A 27,877-nucleotide genomic window follows, 5' to 3' on the forward strand; every position below is an offset into this window, starting at 1 on the left:
TCCTTCATCTCAGAGTATTGGTAGATGAATTGTTGCTCCCCCTCAATCTTTGCCCATTTGAGTCTCTTTAACTTAGTTATCATCTGTGATTTTCAACTTGAGTTGAGGGAACTATGCCTTGGGCAGATGGGTGAATTCAACAGCCTGTCTTTAGAGTAGGGAGGTCAGCTGCCTACTTGTAGTATCACAATAACTCCCCATCTCCTCTCCTTCCTTCCCTCATCCGATTACCTAAAGTCACGTACGCGCCTAGGGAGAAAATCAGGGAACATGATGTTCTGGGCATCAGCAGTGGTGGTGACAGCCTAAGGAGTCTGACTGAGTTGTATGACAATTCTTTCCCCCTCCTTGACAGGAAAAGCAGTGTCCCTGACATGAACTAAGCTCATGGAAATTTTTATTGTCAGCAAACACTATGCTTCATAAACTATGAGTTATCCACTGATGTAAACTTCTTTAAGCACGCACAGCCAAACTTATAATGAAATAATGAGGGACAAAGTAAGCAGAACAAAGAGAACATTGTATACAGTAATAACAATAGTGTTTTAAGAACGACTTTGAGCAACTAAGTCATTTTGACTATAATAAATCCCTAAATTAGCTATAAAGGATCCATGAAGGAAGAAGCCCTCTACATCCAGAGAAAGAACTGATGAATAGAAATAGGTATAGAATGGTTTTACACACACACATACATACATACATACATACATACATACATACATGCACAAATGTAATGCATACATACATATTTGTCTCTAATAGCAGCCATCTCTAGGGTGGCAGGGGGAGGCAAGAAAAGGAAAAAAAAATTACATCATAATTTTATCTATTTAAAAGGAGTAGCAAATTATATATAATAGTTTTGCAGTTTCTGGTGCAATCATCTTTTTTCTATTCTAATATGTGATGAAAATGCTTGTTTTAGATCTTAAGTTCAGAATAAAATAAATAAAATTAAAAATAAACGTACGCAGCTAGCTTACTTTAAAAAAGACAGACAAATGAAGTACGTTATTTTACTGGATGTCAATGAATGAAGGAGTGATGGAATTGAAGGAATGAATGGATTATGTGCCAAACACCATGCTAAGCGTTGAAGATGCAAGTAGAAAAATAAGACTGTCCCTGATCTTTATTTGTCAGAGACAAATAAAATGAAACTTTTAGAAGAAAATCATTCAAATACTAAAGAAACTATTGTTTCTTTTCTTAAAATGTCCTCTTTTTTATTTTCAAAAAGAAAAAAAAGGCTTTAGCCTTTAATAGAAATTTAATAGAAATTCTACATCTCTACAAAAGGAGTGAAACAAGCATGAGATGTTTCTGATTCTGAGCTTTTTGCTATGAAGTCATCCCTAACACTGAATCCAAAAGGAGAGAATCCCTTTTCCAGGCAGCTAAGACACTAACTCTGCCATCCTTTGGGAACAAGTGTGATTCTCCATCACTTGTTAAAAATGTTATTTACTAAATTCACTTACACTGCTATTTCTTTCGCATCAGAAAACCAGAGCAGAGTCAGACTTTTAAAAAAATGAAACAGGATGTGAAATAACTTCCTAAAAAGAAAACACTGCTCGTTAAAAGGCTAGCATTGTGTTTCTGTTATCCATCATTAGCCTCCTTGCCATGGACAAAGTCAGTATAAGCAATTGAGTAATTCGAGAGTCCAATTAGGAAATTCATGCAAGCAGAAATGAAAAATCTCACCAGCCCTGATGAAAGCCTCCAATAAATAAACTAGAAGTACTTTCATGATGTAATCCCATGAAGAAAAGAGCAGAAAACCATATTTTATAGGGTTTAAATAAACCCTATGAATAAACCCTTTGCTACGAAGCTCATTTTTAATATTGCCACAAAAAAAAAAAAAAGATGTTTTAATGTATAGTCAAACTTGATCCATAAAGGAAATAAGCATTTTTTGGGACAAATTTCATTCTCTCATTTTCTGCTGCACCCTCTCCCCCTTCAATAATTTTACAAATCAATCATTACCTCCAAACAGACTGCCTAGAGGTTCTTATTACAACAAATGTTTTCACTATAATCCTCCAAAGCAGGTATTGTGCTGACTTGCATTCTAATTAGCCTGTAAGGAAGAAGGATTCTCTACGATTCCTGCAATCAGTGCCACATCACATTAATCAGAATTATTGCTGATGCTTTTTAGTACCCTGGTAAATCAGCACTTCTCTCCCCCCACCCTCCAATCTTGCTGTACTATTGTTTTTGGAAAACGAAAATTGGATCTGCTTGAAAGCAGTAAAGATCTCAGAAAACACAACCTTTGATTATGGCTGCTATGTTAGAAGTTCCTTTAGGCAGGTTAAGGAAGTCATATATTGGAGGCCTTTCTCTTTGAATGACTCATAAAATAAAATCAATGGTCATAAATGTGAAGTCGGAGATTTCTGTGAGTGTGAGATCTGCTCATTTAAGTCGATATTTCCAGTTCACTTTTGCAGGTGGTCAGTTCCGAAAGTTTTTGATGAGAACACCTGGCAGGCTGCTTCTGCATGAAACTGGGCTTATGAATCCCCAAAGCAGTTGGTAGCTGCTTCCATTAACCAGAGGCACTTCTATTACTTTAACTTCGCTAATGATCATGAAGAGGTTCTTTACCCTTTTATGTGTCCTGGACCTCTTTGGAAGTCTAGCAAAACCCCTAGACCCCTTTTCAGGGTAATGTTTTTCAATGCATGAATAAAATATGTAAACATTACAAGGAAAACCAATTACATTGAAACAGTTATGAAAATATTAGAGGAAAAACAAATTTACTGGCACCAGGTTTGAGAACTCCTTGATTACAGAAACAAACAGAAAAAGGTCCAAGATAATCCTGATTAGATGAACTTGAGCTAGATCCTGTCCCTACAAGGGAGATACTTTTAGGAAGTAAATCTAGCAAAGTCAAACTAGAAGTTCTATAGTACTGTTGCTTCAAGGTCAGCTGGGAGATTAACTCAAGGTCAATTGCAATTAATAGCCTCTTGCTGTTTTTGGCTGTGTATGGAAAAAATTAGTCATTGCCTTATTATAGATTCTTAGACCTTCATCAAGCCTCTAGCAGTCATCCTTAGTTTCTTAAAGTGAATGGGAAGGACACATTCCCTGAATCAGTTCCCAGTTCTTTAATCACCTGTTTGACCCATATTCCTCACCTAAAAAGCCTTGAAACTGCAGATGACTTCTCAGGATGCTCTTCAGGTATAGATAGTAGTTGCCAAGGAGGTCAAGAGAAAACTATTCCTTAGGGATCCTTCCTCCCTTTTCTCCAACGGAGCTGGGAGCATAGTCTTCAGCTTCTCTGCTGAGCTATTTCCTCTTGAAGTTTGCCTTCCTCTCTCTTCCATGTGGGTAGTGACATTTAAGGTCATAAAAGAGAAATATAACTTAAATTTGTGCTAAGACATGGGACAAGAAAAAAACTATTTATTTTGAAACCATCATGCTAAAATAGAAGTATCTAGTAAGGGTATGGCTTTTAATGCAGTGATTTTTGACACTCCAGAATATGTGGTGTTGGTTTAGGGTTTATTTTTTTGGATGACACAAAGTCAGGATGATTCTTTGAAAAATTAGTAATTCTTTTTGAAAAATAACTACGTCACCAGGCATAGTAGTACATCCAGCTACCAAGGGGGACAAGGCTGGCAGGTCTTTTGAGGTACTGTTACTGTGGGATAGGCAAAGCATCTCCCATCAGTACTGTGACCCTGGAGAGCAGAAAAGCCACCAGGTTCCCTGAAGAGGGGGAAGGGAGAATCATCCCTGGTTAAAAATGAAGTGGGCAAAGCTCCTCTGCTGATCATAGTGGGACTGGGTACATGTTCCAGTTTGGGTGAAATTGGGACTCAGTCATATTAGATAGTCAGTATTTATCAAGTGCCTATTGTGCTTCAGGCATGGTGCTAAATGTTAGAGATAAAATAACAGTTCCTGCTCTCAAGGAACTCAGTCTTACAGGGAAGACAACCTTCAAAAAGCTATGTACAGAGAAGCTAAAAAAGATAAAACAGGGATAGTCTTGGGGAGAAGGCACTAAAGTTTGGGAGGACTGGGGAAGGTTTCTTGCAGAAGCTAAGAAAGGGAGAGGGGTGGAGAACGTGAAGAAGAGAGAGACAGAGAGAACTACGTATGTGCATGTGTGTGTCTATATATAGTGTGAAATGTATATGTCTATGTCTCTATATCTATGTATATAGATATATTTATCCTTCATATTTGAAATGGCATTGCCATCCATGTGTGAGTGATTGCAAAGACCTGTGGGTGATGCCAATACTTCTCACAAGGTGTTCATGTGAAAAGAGTCCTTTGGTTTGCAGCAAAAGGTTCTTCTTCCCAGAACCTGTGACTGTCCAAAGCTCTCCCTCTTCCTCTCCTGGGCTGCCCACCCATGGTGGACAGACAGGTGGGTCCACCTGCCGCCTTTGTTCTCAGCGTCCTATAGCTAAGCTGTGCTGTTGGAAGCTAGGTTTCTATCACGCTTCCATTGCATTCCTTCCACTACCTTAGAGCTCCAGTTCGGCTCTCCACTGAGTGGCTCTCCAGGTATCCTGTGCTTACCCAGCATTCACACATGGCCTGTTCTGGAACATGCCCTGCATCAGTGACAAGGCTCAGAACAGTAGAACAACAGATCTTCTCTCTTCCACTTCATTGAAACTTGCTTTGACCACACTGCTAAGACTAAACAGGGAAGTTCAGGAAGTGATAAGGGGATGATTCCTCCCATTACATAAGAAGGGAACGTAGCCTGTGCCTAGAGGTGAGACTTTAAAATAGTCAAGAAGTGTTTGGGGTTCCCAGTTGGCTGGTGAAAGTTTCTGCTTAAATGCTTCTTTCTTTTGAACGCTGGCAGAAATTTCTAGCAGAAAGAGAATTCTTGGAGTTATTATTTAAGGACTAGCTAGTTCTAGCTTAAAAACCAATGAGGTAGTGAGTGTTTGGAGCTTCTTGAAACCCGACAGGCCTCTTCATCTTTAACATATTGAATTGTGCTGACTTGACTACAAACTACAACCCAGATACCCAAGTTCTAAAATGTTGGTAAGTTTTAGTTTAGTACCTTTAAATATCTGCCTAACAGGGTTCACCCAGTCCACTAGAGAGTCAGTCAGAAGTAGAGTCTCAAGATACTCTGATAGAAGGGATAGAAAGGTAGCCTCAGAGCCAAGACAACCTGGCTTCAAGTCCTGTCTCTGATACACACTGAATTAACGACCCTGGACGGACCTCTTTTCAGCAATTCCAAGCAATTCTTTTAAAACACTAAGCTGTAGAGAAGGAGGCCCCTCACAAAAACCTTCCTGTAGCAATGAAACCACGGATGCAATTTTTCTAAAATGTAATAAAACTGACTGCTAGAGATGATAATGCAAGGTGACCATAACCTTTATGGATCCCTTCTCAGAGAAGAACCTAGGTCTCAGAATTATGGAAATGGGAAATCAGTACTAAGCCTTGGGACATTTAAAACTCATGATGTTCATTAAAGCACTATTTGGGGATCTTGAAACATGGAACCTTCAAACTACAATGAACTAAAGAAGTCATGTACCCCTTCAACTTAAAGAGAAGGAAACCAAGACCTAGTGAGGTAAGGTCATGGAACTAGTTAGTACCTCAAGCTGTATCTAGAACAAAGGATTCCCAATCCGGTGATCTTTCTAAATGAATCATTTTCGTTCTACCAAGTTAGATTTTAGCAAATTAGTTATAAAGGATATATGTGCATGTGGGTATATCTATCAATTTATATATTCTGTAAAATAACACTGTTTGACTTGACCCCTTTCATACCTAAGACATCCTACTGCATCTGATCTCTAACTCCTGGAGGTTTCAGGTTCAGATGTTCTTACATTCAATTTCTTGCCACTCAGAAGGTCATTTGAAAGTATATTTTTGTATTGTTTAGGTTCTGTCCAAATTTACATGATAATGGGTCAAAAATACAGCTTGACTGTTTGGAAATATAAGCAATTTCTTGATGTTCAACTTTTGTTTTTTGTCCTTGAAAATCATTGGTATATTGACACTTGTACATTGGTAGGTTGATGGCATAGGGATTCTAGGTGTTAACCTATATTAAGAACACATTTCAAGGACTAATGTTTTTGTGTTCATCAGAACATAATTTAACTTTATTTTTAGAAATCAAGAACATCATCCTATGATACTCTATAAAGCAGCGATTATAACCTTCCCATTCAAATTTTAGTATTCATAATTTAAAATTCATTTGCCTCACGATGAATAGATATATGTTAATAATGAATATGGGCAGCTGGATGGTGCAGCGAATTGAGCAGTAGGCCTGGAGTCAGAAAGACATCTTCCTGATTCATATCTGGCCTCAGACAGTTACTGGTTGTCTGTGACCCTGGGCAAGTCACTTAGCTCAATTTCCTCATCTGTAAAATGAGCTGGAGAAGGAAGTGCCAAGAAAACCCCAAGTGGGGTCACAAAGAGTCAGAGAAGACTGAAAAATGACTGAAAAGTAACAACAACAAAAAAAACAAAGGAATATAACACTTAAAATTTGTTTCATCAAAGTTGATTTTGGATAAAATGTTATTTCCAGTCATTCAGTGACTTCACATTAAAGTGTATTCATAGGTAACATTGTTCTAATTTCAACTGTCGGTGTTATCTATTAAAGAAAAAGTTCAACTTTGCTATTGCTTTGGCCCCCATCCCCTTGTGACCTCTAGCAGATCAGTTAAAATTTGTGTTCTCTCCTCCATCCAAGAATCATGGTGGCCCTATCCTTGCATAACTGATCAGTCTGTTAGTTTTCATCCTGCTGTTTATTTTTATTCCTCTTAACACGTCTTTGGCAGACTTACTCTGGCTGGAATCCCAATTGACTTTGCTGTCTGGGTGCTGGGCACAATAACACAGATCCAAAGCAAAATTGTTGTCTGCCACTCAAGAGAGTGCAGATAGGAAAGAAGAGGAGAGAAACAAAAATCAACAACTTGATCTACAGGGATTATGAGAGAAGGCTACAGATTGGACAAATTCAGAAATGATTTGTATTATTCTTATCTCTGGGGGATGTTCTTAATTGATGTCACTATTTCTATGACATATATTTCTATTATTGTCTGCTAAAGGCCTTCTTTCTTCCCCTATTTCCGACTAGAAGTCAAGGTTTTCCCATTTTTAATTGTTTTGCAGAAAGTTTGGGTTTAATTTCTCTTTTCCACTGTAAACAGTTACTTGATAATTTCAACTGATCCCTTTTTCCAAGTGATCATTTCTTTGTATTCCTTCCATAAGCAGAGTAACCTCTCTCATTCATAGATCAGAAAATCCCAGGTAATTTAGTTCAGGAGTCGTCGGCTTCCCTTCCAAGAAGAGTCCACCAAAGCACATAGTCTTGGGGTCACTGTCTCTGTTTTTCCTGATCCATTCTGTTTCTTTTTCAGCCTCCTCCAAATGTGGCTGCAACATGATGCCCCTCCTACTTCCATCTGCTATTTCTTTCCTAATGGTCAGAGTGATTATACAGTCATGAGTAATCATGGTCTACCAGGAGTTTCAGAAAACATCAGAGATACTTATTGAATCATTCAATAGATCTTATCTTAGCTGTGATGGTGACATATTGAAAGCATCCTTGGGCCAGCAGAAAAAAAAGAGATAAGAACTGGGCTCTATGCTCTGATAGTCTAACTACAAAGGTGAATCTGATTTTTAAAAAATTTCTTCAGGATCTCCTTCAGTATTTTATTTTCTTTCCATTCTATATGACAGATATCAACATTTGGCGGGTGGGTGATGAAGGGGTATGACTTACTGGCCAACAAACGGATAGAGCTCTGGACCTGGAACCGAGAGACCTTAGTTCAAATCTGACTACAGACACTTCCTAACTGTGTGGCTCACAGCAAGTCACTCGATCTATGCCTGCCTCAGTTTCCTCAACTGAAAAGTGGGGAAAATAATAGCACTTACCTCCCAGGGTTGTTGGAAGTATGAAATGAAGCAATATATGCAAAGTGCCTGGCACATAGTATGCATTTGATAAATGTGTGTTTCCTTCCTACTGAATCAGCAGCATGGTGCTATGAAAAGAGCACCAGATTTAGAGTAAGAGAACCTAGATGCAAATCTTGCCTCTATGTCTCTCTCTTTAGGCAAGCCCCTTTCTTCTCTGGACCTCAGTTTTATCATCTGTAAAATGAAAGTGTTGGACTAAATGGTTTCTGAGGTCCCATGGAACTTTGTATCTATGATTCTAAGATTCTTTCCCATCTCTAGGTATCAGTTTCCTCATTTGTTAAATGAGGGTGTTGGACAATATGGTTTCTGAGCCTTCTTCCATCTCTAAATTTATAATCCTATAATCTCACCCTTAGTTGATTGCTCCTGCCATGCATTGTTTTGACCCCCAAAATATAGTGCCAGGTCATGGAAACAAGCCCAAGGAGTCATTGTGTATACCACTGGGCTCCAGGGAGGGTCCAGGCTCACAGTCCCATCCCCAAGGATTTAGGAGAATACACTGGACATGACAACAGCAAGAAGCTAAAACAATCTGAGTTTTGCAATTACATGTCTCTGGCTTTGTAGGAACATTGATTTATCCACTCCTTAGAAAAGGAAAAGAGCAACTTAACCATCTCTGATATGCCAATAGCTCCCAGGAACTTTTCAAGATTAAAGGGAGTGATTTATGCCCTCAAGGATAGCTCTATAGTCTTTGGAGCAAACCTGACGATGGGAATCAGAAGACAGCTCTAATTTCTACTTTTTCCGAGACCATCCTCGGGCAAATGACTATGAAATTAAATTTCTTTATGTGAAAAATGGATATAAGATTCTTGTCTACCTATCTATCACACCAAGAAATTATGAGGATGCTGTCTGTGAGGCTGTTTGAGATCTCTAAGAGGGAAAAAATAAATGCAAATTGATTTTTCCTAAAATTAAAAATTCTTTTCCCCTTTTGACTAGGCTGAGAGTTGAAATAAACATTTAGGAGAAGTTGGTAGTGGGTTTTTTGTTTTTGTTTTTGCATCGGTGAAAAAACTTAGATTCTCAGGGTGTCATGATGACAATAAACTAATAATCATTCATATGGAAAACTGTAAGATTAAATAATGTTATTATTGTTTGAAATACTGGAATTGCCAAGCATTTTCTTTTACCGTGAATTCAGAAGATATTTCTATCAGTTGCTGTTTAAGTGAGGATTAAAGTTTTAGATCCCCTAAACTGTTTCTAGTCAGAAATAACACAAGCTCTGAAATTTTGCATCCCAAGATGGAATGTTTTCTCTTCTTAGTAACAAGACCACTAACCAGAATAAGAAATGTGTGTTTGCACATCATTTATCCCTATACCTTCTCTTTCACTGTTATGCCCTTCCTGGTCCTCCTGTTTGCTTTGCACTCTTACTGGTATGCTAACCAACCAAAGAAGTTATTTCTCTTTAGAGATTTGAGAGGTCTGACTTACCTATAAACTGTCAACCTTAAAAAAAAACTTGCCTTTTTCTAGTGCTAGCTAATCATTTAAAGAGACACTGAGTCATCAAGTATTGAGGGATAGCTTATTTACTTGCTTTGGGGGTAGGGGGCAGGAGCATTTTTAGTCATCAGTAAGGGGTCACTCTAACAACAATGGATTATAAATTTGTGGTTAACATTTTTTGCCTGAAATTTGGATATCTGCCATTGACATTTCTGAAATACTAGAAGTTCAGAATTCTGTTTTGTTAAACATGCCCCAGAAGGTTGTCTACTCTGATTCACCTGTTCACATGTAAAAATGCAGAGAGAAGAAAGAAGTAGAAAATTCATGAGAAGTCCCTCTACAGTATTATTCCCCTCTTTTTCTAATAAAACAGTGCCAAGAGTATCAGAAGTAGGGAATAACTTCTCCAGGGAAAGAACTGATACAGTTTGAATGCAAAACAAAGCATACTTTTTCTTTATTTTTCTTGGGGTTTTTTTGGTCATGTTTCAGAGCATGACTAATGTGGAAATATGTTTTGCATGACTGTACATGTATAACCTACATAAAATTGCTTGCCTTCTCAATGGGATGGGGGAGTAAATGACACAGATGGAGAAAATTTGGAACTCAAAATTTAAAAAAAAAGAATGTTAAAAATGATTTTTACGTGTAAATGGGGAAAAATAAAATATTAAATCATTGGGAAACAAAGAAATGGGGAATGGGACCTATTGAGACAATCACTGGTGCATAGCCATGTCTATGTCTACCTATACATGCATACATTCAAACAAAATAGAAAAGTACAAAAAGAAAAGAAAAAAAACTTTTCATCCAGCCCTTAGTATAAATATATTAAATCTGTGCTAAGTAAATAACAACAGGCACTACAAAACAAATGGAAAAGAAGAATTAGAGATTTCTCAGTTGTCTTTTCTTCCTCTTTTTAAATCTAAATTCTATGAAGATTTGCTCCAAATAGTTGTGCTGAGGAAGACCCTCCCTGATTAATTTTGTCTCAGTTGCTGGATCTCAGTTGGACATAATTGGGTGATGGAGAAGGAGGGTGGGTGGGTGAGAAGAATTGCATTAGGAGAAATCCAATTTTGTTTTAATCACTTACTGACAAATAAATAATACTCTAATGTGCTCATCTTTTTAAAGGGAGAGCCAGGTTTCATTGGTCCACAGGGAGAACCAGGGTTGCCAGGGTTACCTGGAACAAAGGTAAGTCGATTCTCATTCCCTTGGCTTCTGTGCAGAAGGAGGTGGGCAAATTCACAGGGGAGTGGAACAAATGAGACAATATACCTCACTCGCCCGTTCCTCCATTATATAAGCTGCTGAAAAGCTCTGTAGTCTAATGGCCAGGTGGAAGGAGTGGAATTTTTAAGCAGAGTCGGCCAACCCACTAACTTCAGTAGAGAATTATAGCTCATCCTCATCCGTGCGACTCCTTTGGAGTCAAAGGCTAGAAATAATCCTTTCATAGATTCCACAAGCACCTGGTACCAGAAAGAGACACTTTTGAAGAGCAGAAAGATTTTCTAATATAAAGTCTTCAATGGCTTGTCCTACCAGACAGCTGCAAAGAGTATGCTAAAAGCATTTATAAAAGCCTGTATGCCCACCATATGAAAAATTATTTTTCTATTTATCAAATCAGGATGAAGTTCTCTTTTTATCTCCTCAGGAGGAAATAAAAACACCCACGTGAACTTAAAAGATAGGGATCTGAAACTTTTAGTTTGGTTTGTGACAGATACAAGTCCTAGATAAATCAAAGAAGGTAACATTAGACCAAACATCAGTCTTTTATTTTTAAACAGCTGCATCATCTTCTTCCATGTGTTGAGTTCACTGGAAATAGATAAGAGATGGTTTTAGATAGTCAGGTCTGAACTATCCCTGAAAGAAAAGTCCTGAATATGTCAGTCTGTATACAGATGGAGGACTCTGGAGAAGGGCGGACCACTTCTTTTATCAGTGGAAGACATGTGTGTTCTGTCAGAGGCAACCAATTCACTTAGCTTTAGATGAGAGCTGGAACACAGGCAATGGATGCAAACTGGAGATATTCTCATGCACTTTTCATATAGCAAGGCATCCAAGTACATGTAGCACCTATTTTAACTCGGGCAGATTTTACCAAGTAATTCATTCACCTCCCTCCCTTTTCATTCCTCAACTATCAGAATTCATGGTCTGCATCATCCTTCTCCTGGATGACAGCAACAATATCTATCAACCAGGTACAGGTCAAAGCAGCAAAGATTTAGAGCTCTAAGGGACTTTAGGGGTCATGTAGTCCAACCTCTTCTTTTTACAGATGAGGAAACTGAGACCCAGGAGCGCAGGAGTGAATTTCCCAAGCATAGTGTAGCAAGTGGTAGAGGAAGGAACTGAACCCAAGTCAGTATCAAAAATCTAGGGTATCTTGTGCAATCCGTTTACTTTGGGAGAAGCTACGAAATAGTGCCAAGTCTACAGCACTGGACCTGGAGTCAGGAAGATCTGAGGTCAAATCTGGCCTCAGATGTTTCCTAGTTATGTGACCCTAGGCAAGCCACTTAACTTCTTTCTGCCTCAGTTTCCCCAATTGTATCACGAGAATAATGATAGTACCTACTCCCCAGAGTGATTATGAAGATACAATGAGATAGATGTGTAGAGTGATTTGCAAATGTTAAAGTGCTACATACACGCTACTCATTTTGTTATTATTAGTGAAAGGCCACATGTCTTACCTAAAGTCATCTAGATTTGTAAGTAGCAAAGCCAAGATTTGAATACAGGTCTCCCCGTCAGCATTCTACAATTCAGTTCAGCCAATATTCATCAATTACCTGCTTTGATCTAGTACTAAGTGACTTTTTCAGTCATTCCATTTAGTCATATCTGATTCTTTGAGACCTCATGGACCATAACACGATACTATCCATATGTTATGGTTTTAGCAAAGATACAAGAGTAGTTTGCCATTTTCTTCTCCAGTGAATAAAGGCAAACAAAGGTTAAGTGACATGTCCAGGGTCACACAGTTGTAAATGTCTGAGGCCAGATTTGAATTCAGGTCTTCCTGATTCTAGGCCCAGCTCTCTATCCACTGAACCATCTAGCTACCCCAGTTATTATGCTAGACCCCTCCAATTCCTCATTCCCTCTGTTCTCTACATGACGCCATCACCAGATCAATCTTCCTAAAATACTGATTTTATCACAGAGAGAGAATTTTATTAGATGATGTCTAAAAATCCCTTCTCACTCAAAATTCTAATGTTCTATTTGATTCAATAAACATTATTAAATGCCTTCAGTGTGTACAGAAAGGTGCTAGGTGTTGGGAACACAAAAATGAAACATTTAATCAAATTGGAGTACAGCACGCATACCAGTATTATAAGCCAGAATCTGGTTAAATGCAAAGAGAAGGTATAAAGTGCTATGAGAATTCTGAAGATGGAAAGATCATTTCCAGCTGATAGAATGAAAGCTTCATAGAGGAGGAGCCCCTGAATTGGGCCTTGAAGAAAGGAAAGAGCTTTCCAGAGGGCACTGATTTTGTGCATGGGGGATGGCATGGACAAAAGAACAAAATGGGAGGAGGTGAGACAGAAACGAAGATGGAGAGTAATCCAGCTTGGCTGGAACACAACTACATAAATGCTACTCATTTATTAGTGCAGGAACTAGAGCCCAGGGAGGTTGGATAAGGGAGGTTGGAGTCAAATATGGATGACTTGGAATGCAAGGTTGTCAATTTGTCCTTTATCCAGCAGACGATGGAGAACCTCTAGAGGTCATGAGATACAGAAGTGAAGGAGATATGTGATAAGGGGACAGTGCTGAGATTAGGGTGGGGTGAGATTGGAGGAGGACAGTTAGGAAGCTATTGCAATGTTATAGGCAGGAAGTTACAAGGGCCTGAACTCAAACTGGTTACAATGGGAATTCAGAGAGTTAGAATGACTTGAGATATTGCAGAAGTAGAATTAATGAGATTTGGCAACTGGTTGGTTGTGTGGGACTAAGGGAAAAGAAGCTTTGTCACTGTTCCTGATGACTTTCCCAATAAGGTAAAGTCCAAATTCCTCAGCCCCTACTGTCTGGCCTCGCCTTGGCCCTCTCTGACTTTATATGTCCTCCTCCTCCCCAAAGCTAACCCTCCAGCCAGGTCAACTCCACTTTACCCTCAAGCTGTATTCTCAATCTCATCTCTAGTCCTTTGTCCATAACGCATTTGTTCCCTGTCCTGCCTGCCTAGCCAAGTCTTGCCCCTCATTCAGGGATCAGTTTGATCCCTCCTCCTTCCCTGAGTCCCCCAGCCTCTACTGGTTAAGTATTGCCTGGCACTGCTGCTTCTCTGCCTCATATGTGTATGTCCAGTCTCCCCACTTGATTGTAAGCTTCTAGGAGGCAGGCACCCATTTTTAAATTCCTTATGGATTCTCTCTTTGATATTTAGCACAATGCTAAACACACAGTAAGAATTTTTAACATACCAAATGAATAGAGGCTTTGTCTGTTTTAAATAGAGACAGAGTCACGGACAGTACAGATGAATCAAACAGCTTTTAAAACCACTCTCTTAAGGTCTTTTTGGTTGTTGCTTTTGGAAGTAAGGAATCAACACACTTCCTGTGTGTTGGAATTATTAATTAATTCCTAATTAGGAATTAATTAATTAGTTTATTATTAGGGATTAATTATTAGTTAGGAGTTAATTATTAATTAGGAAACTCCCTCTCCTTGAGAGAGTAGCCTGTGTCTCTGTGCAGTTATATGACTTATCCAAGGTCACACAGCCAGTATATGTTTTAGATGGGGTTTTCCTGACTTCTAGGCTGGCTTTCTAATGCTTCTCAACAATAATAATAAAAATCCTTGGGAGTTTAAAGTCATCAAGTTCAAATTTTGACCTGATGCTTTGCTGACAAAGATTGTATTGGAATACAAGCCCCTAGAAATTTTGCTTAGGCAGTTAGGTAGCTTCACTTACTGGTTGTGTGACCCAGGGCAAGTCTGCTTACCCTGTCTGTCTCAGTTTCCTCCTCTGTAAAATGGGTATAGCACTTGGCTTGTTATGAGGTTTCAATAAGCTAACACATATAAAAACTTGGTAAGACTTAAAGTGCTAGCTATTATTTTTAAATAGTATATGGATTATATTGGATTCATATCACCACATCCTTCATCCCTAAGCTTGTGGGGATTTTTTTTTCCCATCAGTCATCTGGGCTGACTACCTCATATCCCTAGCTTAGCAGGAAATCCATTTTACTGACTGGCAGTTGAAAACAAGATGATGAGATCCCAAAATAAATAAATTCCATATCTTTCCTGTGTGTCATAAGTTTCCTTGGGGAAAACATTTTCTACAGATAACTATTGGAATCAAAGTTGTCAGAGTTTTTGTTTTTTCAAGCAGGACAATTTTCTTGGGTTCTACTCAATTCCTCTCTACCCCACTCCAAACTTTATTATTCTATAATGATCAATATTGGCATTTTGTCACTTGTGTATGATGTAATCTGTGACAGGGTGAACGTGGAGAGGCTGGGTCTCCTGGGAGAGGTGAGAGAGGTGAACCTGGAGTTCCTGGACCAAAGGTCAGTTGTCTTTGCCCTGTGAAATGTTGTTCATTGGTCTGAAGATACGTACCACCTGCTTTAGACCAGAATACCAAAATAAAGCTCAACAAGTGTTAAAGGGAACTTACCAAACTCCCAAATAGTTTCTATAATGTGCACATACTGAGTCTTTCCCAAATCAGATTAATTTTATAATTTTTCACTTTGATCTATCCTGTTACTCTCTTATCTTGATTAACCAATCTGGGGATGGGGACAAGAAGACGAAGGAGATGCTGTAGCAAAATCTCCCCCCTTAATATGTTTAAAACTTTCTGGGAAAATATAAAGTCTCTGCTTATTTATATTATATGATGGTGAGTAACACCTTGAAAATATTAGAGTAAAAAGAATCATTTAATTGTTTGATCTTCATTCCACTAAACTTTCCTGGCAGCTAATGTGGTAACACTTTATTTTAATTGCCCATCCTACTGACACAGGAAATACTTTACTCTTTGAAGAAGAAGAAATTTATGCAGACAAATGCTATTAAGACTAATGAGAATTATTCATGTAAATCCTCCCTTTGTTTTGATGAGAGAATAGTCTTCTGAATCATCATGCAAAGACTGGGTTGGTGGAAAGATATGGGACCCAGGAACCCTTATGGTTTTCTGATGTTTGTGACTATATACCCAACTGCATATATACCTATCCCTAGTGTCAGGGCAGCTAATATACGAGGTTGTTCACCATTCTGTATTATTTCGAATCACAGGTAATTCCTTTCTTGTTCTTAACTTCACCTGCCATTTTCTCTTTTCCACCATCATGCCCTCCTTGTAACAGGGGAAACAAGGTGAATCAGGAGCTAGAGGTCCCAAAGGGTCAAAGGTTAGTAACAACACCTCAGAGCTTTCTACCAATGCTACCCTTCTCTCTCTCTCTCTGTCTCTCTCTGTCTCTCTCTGTCTCTCTCTCTGTCTCTCTCTCTGTCTTTCTATCTGTCTCTATTTCTGTCACTGTGTGTGTGTGTGTGTGTGTGTATCTCTCCCTCCTCTCTCTCCAAGCAAAGATTCATAAAATTTGGAAGATTTAATTTTTACAAAGAGTCTTATTTTCACACTAACTCTTTCACACACTGCCATTACTATTAATGTCTCCTCATTATGCCATCTTAACACAGTTGGACTTTGTTTCATATCAGTAGCTTTTTTCAGGGTGGTTTCTGCTTTTCCTTCTAGTTTATAGGTTGTTTCTAGGCTGTTTTTTTAGGTGAGGTTAAATTTCCATTTTTTTTATCAAATCAAATTGAATTCATTAAACAAAGAAAAAAGTTAGATAGTTTTCTCACCAATGGAATCGTGAAATCATGCACATAGAATGCTTGTAAAGGCTTCTCTTGTATATTAAATTTCAGGAAGGGTGAGTGCCAGTTTCTTCAGTGAATATTTTACCAGATGAAATGTTTCCCCTACAACACAAGCACTACCTTTTGTAAATAAATAATAAAATTTCATGGAGAATCTACTCAATATTCATTGGAACATGTCATTTATCAGGGTTGTTTACTCACAAAACTGTAAGTGGGTGACAGGATGGGGAAAACAGAAGGCAGAAGGTGGTAGCTCTCCAAAACTCAGTCAATATGATCGCTGCAGTACTTGTTATTAAGTATCATGATGTTACAAAGGATCGTGAAAGTCAGAACTGCTCAATTTCAGTCCTGTATTGAATGAATGACATTATAACAAATGAAGTCTTTAAAAAAGAAAAATATAGGCTGATGTTGCAAAAGTTCCTGTGAGAATTTTCCGACTGGCACACTGAATCCTAAAAACATTTACAGAAAGATTGCTATTTTGTAGATAAATAGATAAAATGTATTTGTATGTAGTTATCATTTCTATATTTAAATGATTTATAATCCCCTATGAGTTCATTTCTTTTACAATGTGAGATGTTTTCTTGTTACTGATTAAATTGTGTATGGCAATTAGAAGACAAAATATTATAAATTTCAATTACTGGCTATTCTTTTCCAAGAATAAGGAATTTATTTTTTGCTTTATTTTTCCCTGGGCAACAGGGTGATCATGGAGACAAGGGTGACTCTGGAGCTCTAGGACCAAGGGTGAGTGTGCTTACCATCTTGAATTGCTACCATTAGCCTATATACAAGGTAAAATTTGAAATATCTACTTGGAATGTTGCAATACACACACACATACATATAAAAAATAGTGGTAGTATCCCTATATATACACATGTATACACACATGTACATGCATGCATACACACATATACATGCGTATATGTGTAAGTATATGTGAGGATGAGACTACTATGTTTGTGCTTGTACATGCATGTACAAGCGCACATATGTATATGTATGTGTGTATATACATACATGTATATTATATTATATATTATTATATTATATATAATATATGTTATCTATGATATATTATATATAACGTATGTTTACATATGTGTGTATGTATGTGTGTGTGTGTGTGTGTGTGTATATGGAGAGAGAGAGAGAGAGAGAGAGAGAATCACAAGGAGTAGCATCCACTGTAACTTTTGCTGTCACCACTATTGGGCCATCCAACAGGTTCATGCCCTCCTTCATGATCCTAAAGCAAGAGGGTAAAGAATGTGTAAGTGGTAATAAACAAACCTAGTTTCAAAAGGCAGATCTTAAAATTTTCTATCTATTTTCATTCTGTTCTGTGTGAACAGTTACCCTATGAACATCTGTCTCTAATATCCATTAGGCTGTTAATGCAGTAATAAAGATAGACACTAAGCCATGAACCTTGGACTTAAATGAAGTCAGGGAGTTGGAAGAAGTCTAATGGGGATTTAAGACTGTTGGCCTAAGAACTAGCAGATAAAAATGAAAAGAGAAACAGCCTGGTGAAACAAATAAGCACCGGACTGGGAGTCAGGAAGTCCTGGGTTCAAATACGACCTCAGGCACTTACTAGTTGTGTGACCCTGAGCAAGTTACTTAACTTTTCTGGGCCTCACTTTCTCCATCTGTACAATAAAGTGGTTGAACTCTAAGTTTTCTAAGGTTCCTTTCAACTTTAAGTCTGTGAGTTTGTGGAAAAGATTTAATAAACTACATTCTCCTTTCTATTCCCTATTTGTACTTTGTACATTACAGACAAATTAGATATTTATTGGGTCTAATTCAATAGTATTGGTTATTTTTAAATGGAACCCTATACCTGTGGGTGACTCAAAAGTTCTTTGCTGCATAAAGATGCTTTGTTCTCTTAAAGCCAAGAGATTAGAAACAGTTTATAAGGTGAAAGTAAGGAAAAAGGAGTGACTTGAGTAAATAGAGATAAATCCAGTGCAAATGTTGACATCTCATTCTAATTTTTATTCTAATAACTATTAGAAACTTTTTACACAGTTAAATGTCTTCTAAATGATCTTTGCCGAAGTTCAAGTCCTCTGTATGTACCTTAAGGAAGCTGGAAGTTGCCTAACTGTGAATGAAATAAAATTTGGCCATAAATGTTTGACAGGATGATCACAAAAATATAGTTTGGGGGCTGATTGGATGAGGGGGCTCAGAAATGGTAGGCAGAGCAGTTCTGAGGGTACAGGAGTGTTGTTGGTATATATGTTTCCCTGAGCAAATTCTTCTTGATGTATTTATAGGGTCCTCCCGGGCAAAAGGGAGATCCAGGAGCGACAGAAATCATAGACTACAATGGCAATCTTCACGAAGCCTTGCAGGTGGGTGAACATGTCCCTCTGTGAAAAGAGAGACAGCTTTTGGTTCAAACTCTTTTAGTTGCTTGGCATTCATAAATATTTACTTCTATAGTCCAGCCCTCCCTCACTCAAAGCAAAGTCAAGTGCAAGTCTTGTCACTATTTCTCTGATGGCATGGTCTTCTTGGGCAACGAAGGATGAACACACACACATTTCTATAGTCAGTCTCAGAGGAAAAGAATCCTTTCCCTTTTCCTAAAGCAAATGGCTGGATTCCATCCCTCAGACCTTGCCTCCATGACAATGAGTGATAATCACCCACTTCCTCATCACAGCCCCCTTCCCTTTCACTTTTAAATATACTTGGTTCTCTTTACTTTTCATTGCTTTCTCTTTCAACTACTGAACAATCTTTGCCCATTCCTCCCAGGCTAAAAGCTTTGAAAATACAAGACCCTTCACTGCATTCCCTGCAAAGGCACCCACTCTCTCCTTAATTCTCTTTCATCACTGAAATGGTTCCATTACAGTCTACCAATGACCCCCTTTTCTCTTCAAAGTTTTCTCACCACTTACCTTCCCTGACCTTTTGATGGCATTGATTTCATAGTTAACATCTACTCTTTGATAGCCTTTCTTCCTTGGCTTCTATGACGCTATACTTTCTTGATTCTCCTCCTACCTCTCAAACTAATGCTCCATCTGCTTTGCCAGTTCTTCTGCATCTTCCTATCCACTAAATCTCTACTTTTGAATCTTTATTTTTCCTTCTTTCTCCAGATAAATTATGTTCATAGAAGTAGATATACATGTATATGCATTAGTGTGCAGATCTAAGTATATACACATATATTCTTTCTCTATATTGTTATCCTATTATTGGTAATATATGATTATATTTCATATGCACATGTACATGTTTATGTATTACATATTTGTGTATATATTCACACACACACACACACACACCATCCCTGTGATTTCATCAGTAAAGGGAGTTCCCTGTAAGAAAAAATCTTTTATCAGTGTAGATTAGCACCTACTCTTAGTTTTAAGAATTAAATTTTTCCTAGGTGAGGAGATTTAGGGGTGCTGGGGACCCCAAAATACCGACACACTGGGTCCTGCTCGAATGAATTCAACTCAAGACTTCTTAAAGCCAAGAAAAACAAAGTTTATTAAAGATTCGCTAAACTGAGTTGGCTTTTAAGGAGCCTAAGCTTTTGTAACGTTTGTATTGCAAAGTGGGCCAGACAGAATTTCAGTTAGACAGAGTCTGTGCTGGATCCCACCTGAGTGCCTTCATGGAGGTGAGATGAAACTTAAATACAGAAAGGACTATAGGAGGGATCTGCGGGTGGTCTGGTAGTCTAGAATGATGAAAGGAGGGTTTTAGGGAGGGTCTTAAGGACAAGTTCAAGGAGAGGATGACTGGTCAAGGGTTGGAAACAGCTGGAGGCAATCAGGAATTATCAGACAATGGAGGGCTTGGGTGGGAAGCTGGTGGGGCAATCCAGAGATCTTGATAGGGATGGTATGGGAATGAATATAGATCTTGATGGGAGTGGTCAGCAGCCTGGGAAATGGGGGTTTTGATGGGATTAAGGGTAGGGGGGTGCAAAGAGACCTGAGCACAGTGATAACGAAAAGCCCATGGGCTTCCTGAGACTGCAGATTAGATTTGCGTAACAAAGGCCAGATTAAGTGGAAAGATTCAAGGGGAGCTCAAGGAGGCTCCCAGAGTCTGAATCCCATCTCGGGAAATGCCATCAGAGACAGAACTTGAACCCCATTCTTGATAACTCTAAGACCAATCTTTTGCTGTCTTACATTTCAATAAAATTTTCAAATATGTATATAGAAAAACAGCAAGGGAAGAGAGGGAAAATATATAATTATTTCATTAGTATAGGGAGTTCCTGAGTAAAGAAAACTTATCTGCCAATGTGCATCAGCATCTCTGACACAGTCTCAGAGACTTGCCTAGAGCCCTGAGAGGGTAAGTGACTTTATCTATCTAAGGTCAGAGAGCCAGTGTGTGTCAGAGGCAGGACAGGAACTCAGTTCTCTCTGACTCTGAGGTTGACTTTCTTTCCACTTTGTCGCATAAAGAAAATATTAAATTACGCACACACAAATATAAATTTTTTAATTTAATTTAAATTAAATTATACACACATATATGCACGTGTATGCATATACAATGGGACAATATTATAAAGAGTGATTCAGACCTCACTGAGCTTATCCATTTTCATGGCTTCCGTTCTCCCTTTTACAAATCTACATCTCTTGCTTTGGAACTTGCTTCATGTCCAATCCCATTTTTCCAACTGACCACAGATCTTCCACTCAGTCATCCCACTCCCATCTCAAGTGCAAAGCATACAACACTGAACTCATTGCCACCACTCTCCTCTCATTAAAAGTCCAGATCTCCTTTCCTACTTCATTTCTATTAGTAGTATCACCATATTATTCTTTTAGTCTCTTGAGATAAAAACCTTGGACTCCTCTCTGATTCTACGTCCCTCTTTTCTAATTCATCACCAAATTCTTTCATTTCTTTCTTCAAAGAGTTTCTTGAAGTTCCTCCCCATTCTCCCACTTTGATGAGTTCAGGTCTAGAAAATCAGGTGATCTTCATGCTTTTAGCCTCTCCTCCTCCATTTCATTCTACCCAACTAATCTTCCTGAAATGGGACTTTGAAAATGTAACTTCCCTGCTCAAGAACCCATAGTGTCAGGGGCAACAAGGTGGTGCAGTGGATAGAGCATTGGTCTTGGAGTTAGGAAGACCTGAGTTCAAATCCAACCTGAGAAACTAACTAGTTGTGTAATCCTGGGCAAGTCACTGAAAACCCATTGCCTCCAAAACAAAATTATCAAACAAACCCATGGTGTCTCATTGTTACTACTGCATTATACACAAACTTTCCTATCTGGTTTTAAGGCCTTCCATGATTTTCATCAAATCTCTTCAGGAATCCTACCTACTACATTATATTTCACCCTTCTTTCCAATACACCCCACTTGCAAGTCAGATTACTCTCCACTTTGTCTCCCATAAACGCTGTGTCAATTCCCACCATCTCTGTGTGTTTGCTTCTGCTGTTTCTTCCTCATCGTTTTCATTTGTATGAATCCTTCCTATCCTTCAAAGCTGAATTAAATTCCTCTCTCTTCCTTGATGCCTTTACCTACTCTCGCCCACACTGACTTCCATTCCTCTTCTGCCCTTAGAGTTACCACCATATGATTTAACACTTAATTGTTCCCTTGGTGTTGAATGTAAATTAGTTGGGTCATCTCGAGTAAATTGTGTCTCTCTTATCCACAGGATAGACCTACGCACAAATGAGGGTTACAAAATTCTTATTATTTGAGTGAAAGACTGCTCAATCACCAAATGCATAATAGCTCTGGTGATGGCCTTCTCTGCTTGAAGCTTGACTCAATTTTGTCTTGCCCTGTTAATGTATTCCTTTCTACATTAATTTGTGAGCACGTGACTTTATTAGCATTACCTGACAAGGTAAGAAAAATACCTAGAAGACCTTTATTGATCATATAACTGATTTTAACAAATAAAACCCTAGTAGGTTTTGCAGAAACATCTACTTCTTAGTTCAACCTTATTTTTTTTCCAGCTTTTAAAAATACCTTTTCTGTTTGTTATATATGTGAAAAATACAAAGGGAAACATGTTTAAGGTTTGAGAAAATGTTGCTTTAGCATGTTAATACGCAATATATATCGTCAACAATTTGATTTAGGATCCCAAAGAACACGGAGAATAGATATGAACATCATTCCTGCTGTTACCAAGCCCCAGCTTTCCAATCTGATTTTCCTCTACGTACTTGTATATGCGTATCTATAGTATGTGTGTAGTGTAAAATATTTATTTTATTATTTATTAGTGTTATTCACTTTATTTATTAATTAGCAATTGAGAATTATATCATTAATATTATTAATTATGTGTATAATTATTGTTTTAATTGGTACTGTTTATTAATTAGTGATTGAGTATTGTATCTAATTACAAGGTTTGGTCACTGATCAGATATGTGGGATGAGAGAAAGAAGCTAAGACCATTGAGATTATGAACCTGAGTGACTAGAATATGGTGGTGCCCTTGACAGTAATAGGGAAATTCAGAAAAAGGGAGACATGATGAGTTTGAGATGCCTATGGAACATTGAGTTCAAAATGTTCAACAGGTAGTTGGTTGGTGATGTGGCACAGGAGGTCAGGAGAGAGATTGGGACTGAATCATAAATAAATCTGCATACAGATTATGTGTGTGTGTGTGTGTGTGTGTGTGTGTGTGTGTGTGTGTGTATGTTCGTCCTTCGTTGCCAAAGAAGACCATGCCATCAGAGAAATAATGACATGATTTGCACTTGACTTTGTTTTGAGTGAGGCGCAGGTCACCAGCCTCACTTCTCCTCCAGAGCCATCTGCATCCAGTGACCAGATATTCAACAAGATGACTGGAGATGACCCAGGATGAGGCAATTGGGGTTAAGTGACTTGCCCAAGGTCACATAGCTAGTGAGTGTCGTGTCTGAGGTGAGATCTGAACTCAGGTCCTCCTGACTCCTGCACTGGTGCTCTATCCTGCACCACCTACCTGCCTCTGCTTAAAGATTATAACTGAACCCACAAAACTGATGAGATCACCAAGTGAAAGAATATAGAAAGAAAAGATAAGAGGGTCCAGGACAGAGTCTTTGGGGACAACCAAAGTTGGTGTAAAAAACCTGGAAGAAGATATAGCAAAAGAGACTGAGGAGTGGTCAGATCGATAGAAGAAAAACCCAGAGGGCAGAGTCATGAAAACATGTAGAGGGAAAGTGATTAAAGAGTGTCAAATATTTCAGAGAAGTCAAGAAGGATGTTAGACAGCTAGGAAGCGCAGCATGTAGAATTCTGGGTCTGGAGTCAGAAAGACCTGAATTCAAATCCAGCCTTAGACACTTACTATCTCTCTGAACCTGTCCAAGTCCCTTAACCTCTATCTGCCTCAGTTTTCTCAGCTGTCAGATGAGGATTATAATAGCACCTACTTCCCAGGGTTGTGAGGATTAAATTATATGATAATACTGGTGCTTGGCATACAGTGTGCACTATATAAATGTTAGCTACCATTACTTCTTTCAGCCTTTAGCAGAGTGCCTGGCACATAGTAGGTGCTTAGTAAATGTTTATTGATTCATCAAGGAATGAAAAAATATCATTCAGTTTGGCAATTATAAGAATGCTGGTAATTTGGGAAAGAACAATTTCATCTGAATGATGAGGTCAAATTACACGGTGTTTAGAAAAGAGTGAGAGAAATAGGGACACCAGATTGTAGTCAGTCTTTCCAAGGAATTTAGCTGAAAAAGGGAGGCGAGATTGTAGGCTGTCAGTTGGTAGGTATGGAAGAACTTAAATATGTTTTGTTTTTGTTTCTTAAGATGGGAGAGATTTGGTTATGTTTGTAGGTATCTAGGAAAGAGGGAGGAGATAGGAAGGGACTGGAAATTAAAGGTAAGGATAATGTCGGGACCAATCTTCTAGAGAAGACAGGAAGGATGGGATCAAAGGGATATGTCAAAGGGTTGGCCTTGGCTCCTCTATGCACACTCAGAGACTGGAGTGAAGGAAGAAACATTGAGAAATAGTAATATCAGAGGAATATGAGCCACTTGAATGGATAAAGAGAGGTGGGGAATGAAATATTAATTTCAGCAATTGCTAAGAGTTGAGATTGGCTAGAACATAGTGCTCTCTGCCTCCTTTTTCGTTACTCCATTATCAACACAGAACTGAGGTTAATTTTTTTTTACTTGTACCTATTGCAGGACTTAGCAGGCTCCAAAATTTTATTATTTGTTGGCCAATTTACTGACAGACTCTTCATGCATAGCTAAGTTGGTCCTAGGATAGCAGCCCAGCAATCTGGACCATAATTCAAGTCTTTCTAGCTCAGTATAAATGTCCACAGTTTTTGTTTGGTTGTCATAACCTTTGTTATAGAAGGCATCTAAGTTAAGCCTTGGCAGAAATTAAGAATTCTAGCTCGCATTTGTCAGCAACAGAGACACAAGATGGCACAGAGAATAGCAAATATTTGTGGTGACTTTATATGATTATGTACCAAAGAAGCAAAATTTGGGATAATCCAAATGACAATGGAGAAAGATGTAGGGTAGATAGACTCCAATCCATTTCCAGCAATGTCCTACATGCACAAAGAGCATATGAGATACCATCAAGGACATGCATGACTAGAAAGGGGCATGACAAGAGCGAGGGCAATAGATGGCCAGCCCACATGTCACTCTGGTATTCTGGGAAGAGTAAAAGACCTAGCAAACCACTAATATGTTGGAAATCTCCTCCACAGAGAAATTATGGAGAGGTTTTAAAAAGAACTTTGGGATGAGAAGGCATGAATAGATTATAATTTACACACATAAGTGAAGAGTGTCACATCACATGTCCTTCAAAAGCAAGTAGCTAGCAGATAGAACAGATAGAACTACCTAGCAGGTAGTCAGATCTGAGTTTGAATCCTACTTCCAACATTCCCTAGCTGTGTGATCATGGGCAAGTCATTTAACCTCTCTGTGCCTCAGTTTCCTCATCAGTAAAGTAGCAATAAAAATAGCACCTCCCTTATAGAGTGTTGTGAGGATCAAATGAGTTCATATGTACAATACGAGGCAACCTTTGAGGCACTCTATAAATGCTAGCTATTATTGAATAATGTACAAGATATGGTATATTTATAAGGCACCACACTGATCATATAGACCCAAATGATTCTACGTCTCTTCATTCCATAGCCTGCATTTCATGAGACATTTGTTTTCATTTTAATTTGCCAGGCAGTTAAGTTTGAAGCAATTAGCAATAAAAAACCTTCTGCTTCCTAACTTAAGCTTTAATATTTCTCATAAACTGTACCTCTTCTTCAGGTGTAAGGCAGAATCAGTGATAGGTAATTTCAATCTGGCATCATTATGGGACATGGGGGACAAAACAGCCTTTGATTCCAAAGGGCTTCATGTGGGAGTTCTTGGGCAATAAATTACCAAACAGCCTGGCTGGCTCAAGCCAATTTATATTCGCTGTAGTTCATGCTTCCCATTTCATTTCATGTCTCACTGGAGAGAACAAGACTTCTTATTCTATCACTACTGAAAGTCATGATTTTCAAATTACTACCAGAGTTCAAGAGAGAACCCTGCTGGGTTTATGTATCTTCAGCTTTACAGGACTAGATACAAAATGTGCCTTTCAGTGCAGGTGTTAGGATAGCACTGTGTGGTTGTATGCAGGCACTTCCAGGTGACCATAAAAACAGCAGACCCAGGAAGCTGGCTTCATGGGTAGTCGTTTGTCCTGTAAATTAGCAGGGTGAACAGTAAATTACCCTTCCTATGTTTCAAACCTATCCAAGAGAATGTAAATGTAACTACATTGCCCTTTTAGAGGCAATCTGTTAGCTGTTTCAGTTGTTAGCATCAGCTTCTACAAGCATCATTTTCAGATTAGCAGGTATATTATTCATTTGGCAACTCATAAAACTGTTCAAAAGAGAGAAATACCAATTTCATGAAAGTTAAGAAAAATAATCTCAAGTTTGGGTAGAAAATATGATTTATATGTGCTCCCTGTTCATCTTCCTGATTTTGTATATTACTAAAGGCAGATAGACCAGATTATTTCTCCAGGATCCTCACCACCCTTTGATTTGGATTCCATGTTTTCTTGTTTGTAACATTTTGAAGTATGCTCACAGGGAACTTTCTCTCTCTCTGTCTCTCTCTATTTCTCTGCCTCTCTCTCGTTTTCTGATTGCTTCTTTGAAATAAACCAAATAAACAAAAAACGGTCATTTAAAATAATTGTGCCCCGATTATCTACAAAACCAGTCCAGATAGCTCTTTCCTAGAATAGCCTCCTCCAGAATTATCAGCATTGTCCATTCCCATACTTGCTGGGATCTTGTGTTTGTTTTTCTTTTAACTGAATTCTTAATTACAGCTGCTTTCTATCTTAAAGATGTATAGGTTTAATCACCTGTCATGTTTTTGATTAAGGCTGAAATGAACACAATCAATTTTATTGTAGGGATGATGTCACTGAGGGACTTGTTAGAGTTGCTTAATTAAGTACTGCTTTGATGAATCTGAGATCTCATCAATATTTTTACTCCTTCCAGCAATGTAGACTGCAATCTATCCATTGCCCTCTCAATGTGCTTGACTCTTGTCCATATCCTTCCAGAAATTGCCCAGAGAGGACTTTCCCATGGCTTAAGGGGTTTATTCTATATACCTTGATATTACCTAGATACCAAGGGAGTATGTGGGATACCCTTCGCTTTTACTACATGACTGGCCTACATCCTGTGCCATGTATAGTTCATTTGGACTGTACCTGTAATTTTATTTTATAGGAAATCCGTGGTGATGAAACTTCCTATATAACAATGCTTGTTCTGCCACTTATCCAATGTATCCCAAAAATCTAAGTGCAATTTCAAGCCTTAATCACTTACAACTGTAGTAAGACTTTTTAGGACCCCCTGTATTATTCTTGGAGAGGTATCCGAAGGGTGGCATGGTGAAAAAGTGTCAAAAACAGGACTTGAACTCAGATCCTCATGATTCAAAGTTTGGTTCTTTCGGTATACTTACTACACCACAGCTATTTTTCAGTTAACTATCAAAATCAAGAAAGAGAATTTTAAGCTTTTAAAAACAATGATATTTGTAAGTTTCCTGAAATTCTGAGATGCAAATGGGAAATTTGGAGCAAAGAAAGGTGTTTTATTTTCTCCAAAAATGACATTTACAGGTCCTCCAGATAAACACTAGAAAGCAAACCCCAGGTCTCAGCAAAGTGTAAGATTCCAGGATGGATTTTTAAAATAATGAGAATCAATAGATCTTCTGGGTCCTCTAAGCTGGGGTTTTAGAGATGAAGAAATACAGTTATTCTGATAGCAAGCATAGCCACTGAAGAGTTTTCTCCCAAGTGGTTTTCTTCAGAACTTTTGAAGAGGAAGCAGAC

General features: G+C 38.3%; 1 protein-coding gene across 1 annotated transcript in view; it reads left to right on the top strand.

Moving 5' to 3' along the window:
• COL25A1 (collagen type XXV alpha 1 chain) overlaps positions 1 to 27,877 on the top strand; it is a 568,912-nt gene that overhangs the window by 481,390 nt on the left and 59,645 nt on the right. The window contains exons 19-23 of the mRNA XM_072623878.1: positions 10,651 to 10,713; positions 15,027 to 15,095; positions 15,909 to 15,953; positions 17,149 to 17,193; positions 18,741 to 18,818. Coding sequence (XP_072479979.1) covers positions 10,651 to 10,713; positions 15,027 to 15,095; positions 15,909 to 15,953; positions 17,149 to 17,193; positions 18,741 to 18,818 — 300 coding nt within the window. The remainder of the gene's footprint in view (positions 1 to 10,650; positions 10,714 to 15,026; positions 15,096 to 15,908; positions 15,954 to 17,148; positions 17,194 to 18,740; positions 18,819 to 27,877) is intronic.

This window comes from Notamacropus eugenii, chromosome 7, assembly GCF_028372415.1.
Source record: "Notamacropus eugenii isolate mMacEug1 chromosome 7, mMacEug1.pri_v2, whole genome shotgun sequence".
NCBI classification, from domain to species: domain Eukaryota; kingdom Metazoa; phylum Chordata; class Mammalia; order Diprotodontia; family Macropodidae; genus Notamacropus; species Notamacropus eugenii.